Source organism: Triticum urartu, chromosome 3 (assembly GCF_003073215.2).
Source record: "Triticum urartu cultivar G1812 chromosome 3, Tu2.1, whole genome shotgun sequence".
Taxonomy (NCBI): domain Eukaryota; kingdom Viridiplantae; phylum Streptophyta; class Magnoliopsida; order Poales; family Poaceae; genus Triticum; species Triticum urartu.
In genome coordinates, this window is record NC_053024.1 from 602746813 (window position 1) to 602753809 (window position 6997).

The 6997-nt window shown below is 43.9% G+C and overlaps 1 protein-coding gene across 1 annotated transcript; it reads left to right on the plus strand.

Annotated features, from left to right (window-relative positions):
- The first annotated feature begins 4187 nt into the window (after positions 1–4187).
- Positions 4188–6651, plus strand: LOC125545275 (probable mannose-1-phosphate guanylyltransferase 3). Its single transcript, XM_048709167.1, has 5 exons — positions 4188–4379; positions 4512–4657; positions 5225–5287; positions 5385–5624; positions 5697–6651. Exons 2-5 carry the CDS (start codon positions 4547–4549, stop codon positions 6366–6368), a joined length of 1086 nt encoding a protein of 361 aa, XP_048565124.1. The 5' UTR covers positions 4188–4379; positions 4512–4546; the 3' UTR covers positions 6369–6651.
- The last annotated feature ends 346 nt before the right edge of the window (positions 6652–6997 follow it).

The window sequence follows — 6997 nt, forward strand, 5'->3', positions numbered from 1 at the left end:
TCAGTGGACCACTATTGTGAAGACAATCCCCAACCCTGTCAGACAGAAAAGAAAAAGATTTGTCCAAGAGCAAGAGAGTGCCAGGAAGGACGTCGAGCGTGCCTTTGGTGTTTTGCAATCTCGATGGGGCATCATTCGGTATCCTGCTAATACTTGGAGCACACATAAGTTGTAAGAGGTGATGACTGCTTGTGTGATAATGCACAATTTGATCGTAGAAGATGAGCGCCCGGAACGTCTCTGCGATCAAGGGTTTCAGTTTCAGGGTGAGAATGTTGTGCGTGAGCATGGAGGAGCGGCAACGTTTGAATAGTTCATCCAATTTCATCATGACTTGTGTGATTGGGAAACTCACATGCAACTGCAAAATGATTTGGTTGAGCATATGTGGGCTCATGTTGGCAACCAATAGATACATCTTTTTTATTCGGCTTGCAAAATTATGTGAAACATTTTTACTTTTACTCAGCTTGTAAAATTATGCTATTTTATTTGGTTGAAACTATGTTATTTATTTGGTTCTGGATTATATGTTTGAATCCAAAAATTATGTCCGAAACAATGCAAAAAATAAGCTATTTGTTGAAAAAGGCCGACCAGTCGGCCACACCGACACATATAGATCGGCGCGTTGGCCGCACTGTCGATTTAAATCTAAAACATGACAGACACCGGATGGACAACCGACTCAAATGAATAAAAGCACCGTCCGTTTGAGTCAACGCTTTGAAGTTAGCTCTTAGAGCGGGAACCAGGGGACACCGAGAACGCAGAGGGCGAGGGCCCTTCAAACGGAGGGAGGAGCGCACCGACACGACAGTTCTTCCTTCCCTCCGTGGGTATCGTGTATCAGCAATCACGCTGCATGCGGTCCGGCTGACGTCGGTCGCAGTCAAAGAGCAAGACAAGGCCCAGATTGCAAGCGACCTGGTTCCTTGGATTCAGGTTTGACCTGAATCAGAAAAGGACGCCGTGTTCCGCGAGCTCGACGCAATAAGCAGCGGAATCAGCGGGTGGAATACGCCGAACCCATCAGGCATTCGATTCGAGAACAGTAACGGGGGATCCGTCAACTTGGCAGACGCAATGACACTGCTTCGCCGGTTGAAAGGTGCTGCTGCTTGGCCGACGCTGCAACTCAGTTTCACTCCAACTCCAGGGTGCCTTGAATCAGGGAAAGTGTGCGCCAAAAACTGGACCTGGAGCAAGAATCGCTTTCTTTTCCTTTTTACCTTTTTATTTTATTTTATTTAAGATAAGAGGCGGAGTACAATGCAAGAAAAAGGCGCGTGCATCCGGAGCTTTGGCCATTGTGGTCTTCAAATTGCGGTACCAATATCATGAGCGAGCTTAACAACATAAACCGCCGGCATTCACGAGAAGGGCATTGTTGCTTTGGGCACAAACGGAAGGGTCCAGCGAACCCTCTTTCCACCGTTGCACGAATCTTGGCGCAAGGCCGCTGCCACGTGAGATTTGGAAACAAGGCCGATGTAAAACAAAAGACAGCGAACGTTTTGGGAGACATGGGTTTGAACACCAGGGCCTCCTTTTTCTGTACATGGCATTTTTTAGCAAATTAACATGGCAGTTTATAATTTTGTGAAGTATGCCACATGACAATTTAAACATTTTTTCACAAGTCAATTTTTGTTATTTGTGCATGGCATTTTCATTATTAGGAGATGGCATTTTTAATTAAGAGATGTCATTTTGAATTACTATGAGATGACATTTTTATATTTAAAGAGATGGCATTTTCTCTACTCCTAATGGAGCAGTTGGTAACCTCGTACGGTTTATTTTCGTCCCATCTCCCATGGTTTTTTTGGTACCTCCTCCCATCTTTGCTGGTTTTTTTTGTCCCCTCCATCCACCTCATTGGTTTATTTTCGCGTCAGCCTCTCACACAACAAAAGAAATCTGAACAGATCAAAACTTTTCATACTGGCGGAAGTTATTTAGTAATGTAGAATCAATCACGAACAATCTCTAAAAATAAAATCTAAATTAATTAATCTTACCTTAAATCACTCAATCACATTAATTAGAAAGCAAATATTTGATTTTCAGAAAAAAAAATCGCTCAATCACATTAACCTTACCTTAACTCACGGATGGTAATCAATCTCCAAACAAAACAAAGGAAACAATACATAGAGAGAGCAGTAAATAAACTCCTTTCTTATGACATGTATATGATCTTCCCTCCCCTCTCCATTGTCGAGCGTTCTTGATTCTCGAGACCGATGCTTGGGCTGCGTCACTGGGTCGCGACGGTGCCAGAGGACGAGGACGGCGAGGCCGGGTGCCGCGGCACTGCGTTGGCCGCGGCCGGTGAAGGGGGCGAAGAAGGGCGGCTTCCCTGGCCCTGGCCGTGGCCGTGGCCCTGGGAGTTGGTGCGATGGAAGCGGCACTTGAAAGACCCGGCGTGAGTGGCCGGCGTGCAGACGCACTTGGAAGCGGGCCCGTGACCCGCGCCGGACGGCACCGACGCCGACCCAGGCCACCTCCTCCGCGTATTCTTGGAGCTGTGGCTGGCCGATTTACATGAAATTAATTCCCTCAGTTGTGGTGGCAAATATAATACACATAATCCATATTGTTATGCACTAGCGTGTATGTGAAATAGATGGATTATGGTCCCTTACCTAATAAGATGGATATGTGTGTGTGTGTGTTAGGGAGAGATAGAGAGGGAGAGGGGGAGAGAGAGTGAGGAAGATGGAGGGAAAGAGTGTGTGTGTGAGGATTTGATGGTAAAAAAGGTCGCCAATGTAACTTGATATGTATGAGAATATTAATATTGAACTCTTTAAGTTAATGTGGCCCCGTTGCAACGCACGGGTGTTTTTCTAGTTATCTTAGGAGATGACATTTTTATATTAAAGAGATGGCATTTTCATTATTAAGAGATGATGTTTTTTAATTAAGAGATGGCATTTTAAATTATTAAGAGATGGCATTTTTGTATTAAAGAGATGGCATATTAAATTATTAAGACATGACATTTTATATTAAGAGATGATATTTTTATATTAAGAGATGACTTCTCTATTATTAAGAGATGCCTTATTTTAGGTACATGGCATTTTTTTCCTAATATTATGGCATTTTTCTTCTTTTGTTGACATGGCAAGTCAAATTTACAGGACCATGACAAGTTTAAATACATTATCTATCATCCATGATTAATTTCTAATATTAGAGATGGCTTTTTTCATAAATTCATAGCATGGCATTTTTTAAATAGTTTTTCTTCTTCTGTTTCATAATATTTATAATAAAGTGTTTTTCTTTGATTTATGACATTTTTATATATGAAAAACAACTAAGCGGATCGACGGGGATCGCCCCAGCCTGCCATCCAGCAGACGGTGGAAAAATGGTCGCTGTGCAGGAGGATCCTCCCCAGCAACCGGAAGAGTGAATCCAGTGAGACAAACCCAACAACTCAACTAGTTAATTGATTGCCGGACGGGAACTTGGTGCTCTCGGGTTCCCCTCTTTCTTTAATCTATAAATTCCATGTATACTCCTGCATTACATGTTCACTTTCTCTTGATGTCGCGCATGACATGAATTATGGCCCCTCAAATCGGGTGTTCTTCAAATTAAACATTTTTGTGTATTTTTCTAAATTTAATATAGATGTGTACATACAGTACAACAACTTAATCTTTTGGCTTGAAATCATGGCCATATTCATCTTGGAGAAAAAGATTGTGCATCCCATACGTCAACTCTATTGAATGTTGAAGATTGCACCGATTTTCTCTTTTGTATATGCTTATATTTCCGCAACAGATTTTACAAGATCATTTTATGGGTGACGCAGAGACCATGTCCATATAAGATATGATTTTATCCTCTCCTCACTTATTGTGTATCGTATAGACATAAAACTTGTCATAATGCACATAGACATAAACTGAGAAATGAGACAATGGAGCATAAAAAAAAGTGTTGAATGATACGTTTCTTCCAACTGAACGCGTATCGTCGAAAATTCTGAAATAAGTTCAGAATAAATATAAACAATAAGATTTAATTCCGGTGAACCAGAATACTATTGTGTACCTAACCATTCAAGCACAGGTTGGTTCGCCTGTTGATTTGATTTGATCCTTATAATCTCCTCGTGGTCTATTGCGACGGATTTCCCTATATAAAGGCGACCCTGACGCTGGTATTTCCTCGTGCCAACCCAACCCAAACCCCCCGAGGCCTTCATCTTGGCAGTCCGGTACCCGGGATACCACTGGCATATTCTCATCCCGGTCTTGGCGAGGGGGCAAGAAACAGGCGACCGACCGGCCAAAACAAGGTCGCTCGGCGCTGCTTCCGAATCTGACCCCGTCGGCTCCTTCCTCATCCAGGTGAGGCATCCGCCCCTCAGATTCTCCTCCAATCCTTCCCCCTCCCAGTCGGTTCCCGGTTGATCCGGCTCCCCGCAGATCGGTGCAACTGTGAGTGTGATTTTAATTCTGTTTACGGTGCCTGGCCTGCAGGGATCAGAGGGGAGGAAGAAGGGGGACGCCTCGCCATGAAGGCGCTCATCCTCGTCGGGGGCTTCGGGACCCGCCTCCGGCCTCTCACGCTCAGCTTCCCCAAGCCCCTCGTCGATTTCGCCAACAAGCCCATGATTCTGCACCAGGTAGACAAACGGCTGCGGCTGCGCTTGATAGAGATTGTGTACTATGGTGCTGTGAGCCAGTGAGTTGTGTGCGAGTTAATCCTGCTGGTGTTGCGCATCATTCGCCTTACCGTAACAGCAATAGCTAAACTTCAAACCCTTAGTAGTCATGTACTCCCTCCGTTCCTAAATATAAGTCTTTTTAGAGATTCCAACAAGTGACTACATACGGAGCAAAGTGAGTGAATCTACACTCTAAAATATGTCTAAATACATCCGTATGTTATAGTCCATTTGAAATGTCTAAAAAGACTTATATTTAGGAACGGAGGGAGTAGATGATGCTCTAACTTTTGTAACCAATTGCCATTGGTAGCATTTCAATGTGTTCAGACTGATGGGAGCTAAGAAATCTTTCGCCCTGCAAACGTTAATCAATTCCCTTACTAGCTTTGGTGGTTGCTTGGGGAAAAACCTTTGTGTGTCACCATCAGGATTTCCCCTTCTTTTGTTGTCACAAATGCAGAACAAGTTGTGCAGATTCGAGGAAAGAAAAATTTATTGATTAAAACCTACCAATTTGTGCAGATTGAAGCCTTGAAAGATGTTGGGGTTACAGAGGTTATTTTAGCCATCAACTACCGCCCAGAGGTAAAACATGAGATCATTTGTCTTTGTTGTTCTCTCATCTCATGGAGTTATCTGTATTTAACTTCGGAGTCCAACTGCTGTGCTTTGTCTATTTCAGGTCATGATTAATTTCTTGAAGGATTTTGAGGATAAGCTTGGCATCACAATCACATGCTCCCAGGAGACTGAACCCTTGGGAACTGCTGGTCCTCTTGCCCTGGCAAGGGACAAGCTTGTGGATGGATCTGGCGAGCCATTCTTTGTCCTCAACAGTGATGTCATAAGTGAATACCCATTTGCTGAGCTCATACAATTTCACAAGAGCCATGGCGGTGAGGCAACAATTATGGTCACTAAGGTAATTCCTTTCTTTTACCACTCTCTTGTGTATAATTAACTCATATGTAAGCTGACTGCCTCTTAAATATAGGTGGATGAACCTTCGAAATATGGTGTTGTGGTTACGGAGGACACAACTGGAGTTGTGGAAAGATTTGTAGAGAAGCCAAAAATATTTGTAGGCAACAAGATCAATGCAGGAATTTACCTGTTAAATCCATCTGTCCTGGACCGCATCGAATTGAAGCCAACTTCAATTGAGAAAGAGGTCTTTCCTCGAATTGCGGCTGATCAAAAGCTGTACGCCATGGTCCTTCCAGGCTTTTGGATGGATATTGGTCAGCCAAGGGACTACATCACTGGCTTGCGTCTTTATCTAGATTCACTCAGGAAGAAGTCAGCTGCCAAGCTGGCTGCCGGAGCACATGTTGTTGGGAACGTCCTGGTGCACGAGAGCGCCAAGATTGGGGAGGGTTGCCTGATTGGTCCTGATGTTGCTATTGGACCTGGATGCGTCGTGGAGGATGGTGTGAGGCTCTCCCGATGCACGGTGATGCGTGGTGTACGCATTAAGAAGCATGCGTGCATCTCAAACAGCATTATTGGCTGGCATTCAACGGTCGGACAATGGGCACGCATAGAGAACATGACTATCCTGGGAGAAGACGTACATGTAGGTGACGAGGTCTACAGCAATGGCGGTGTTGTTCTCCCGCACAAGGAGATCAAGTCAAGCATCCTGAAGCCTGAGATCGTCATGTGAGCTCACTGCACACAAATGCTTTTAGGAACGATGTTGTGTGGCGTCTTTGTTCTAGTGCATACTGTAAACAGCTTAATATATGTGGAACTTGCGGGACTTGTTAAACTGATGAGAATGTATGTGCATTAGTCATTTCCAGTGTTGTTTCCCATTGAGATCCACTTCCAGCTTTAGTATAGCGTTGTGGGGATGTCGGCCTGTTTACTTCATTTTCTCTGTTCGCAGAAAGTGTAATGACACAGAAAGGATAAATAAGAACAATGCCTTTGAAGGTGAATTTTAACTTTGCTGAGTATGAAGCTCCTGATTCTGATAATATGCTATCTAGCGCTATCAGCCTTGCAGCATAAGGATATGAACAGCATTCCGAAACCGCTTTCTGAAAATTTTGTGTAGGCTGGGTATTGCTCAATTCTGCCGCTGACAAATCAGTTACTACAATGGGTGTTGGTGTGTTATCATGAGATCTGGACGAGTATCGACCGCTAGTTTGCTGATCCTGTTGTGCTGGGAAGCTTTTGCACTTTTGTGACTTCAGCTGTCAATTTCCTTATGACCAACGACTGGATGGGTTGTGGGTCCGAATGTTCTTGTGCAGGCATCTCAATCAACAAGTCGAAGTGACTTAC

What these genes read in the sequence shown, in the direction of transcription:
- LOC125545275 (XM_048709167.1), top strand. Translation starts at nt 4,547, where the DNA reads ATGAAGGCGCTCATCCTCGTCGGGGGCTTCGGGACCCGCCTCCGGCCT. An exon ending in CCATCAACTACCGCCCAGAG is followed by an intron (nt 5,288 to 5,384) that starts GTAAAACATGAG and finishes TGTCTATTTCAG; the next exon opens with GTCATGATTAATTTCTTGAA. An exon ending in CAACAATTATGGTCACTAAG is followed by an intron (nt 5,625 to 5,696) that starts GTAATTCCTTTC and finishes TCTTAAATATAG; the next exon opens with GTGGATGAACCTTCGAAATA.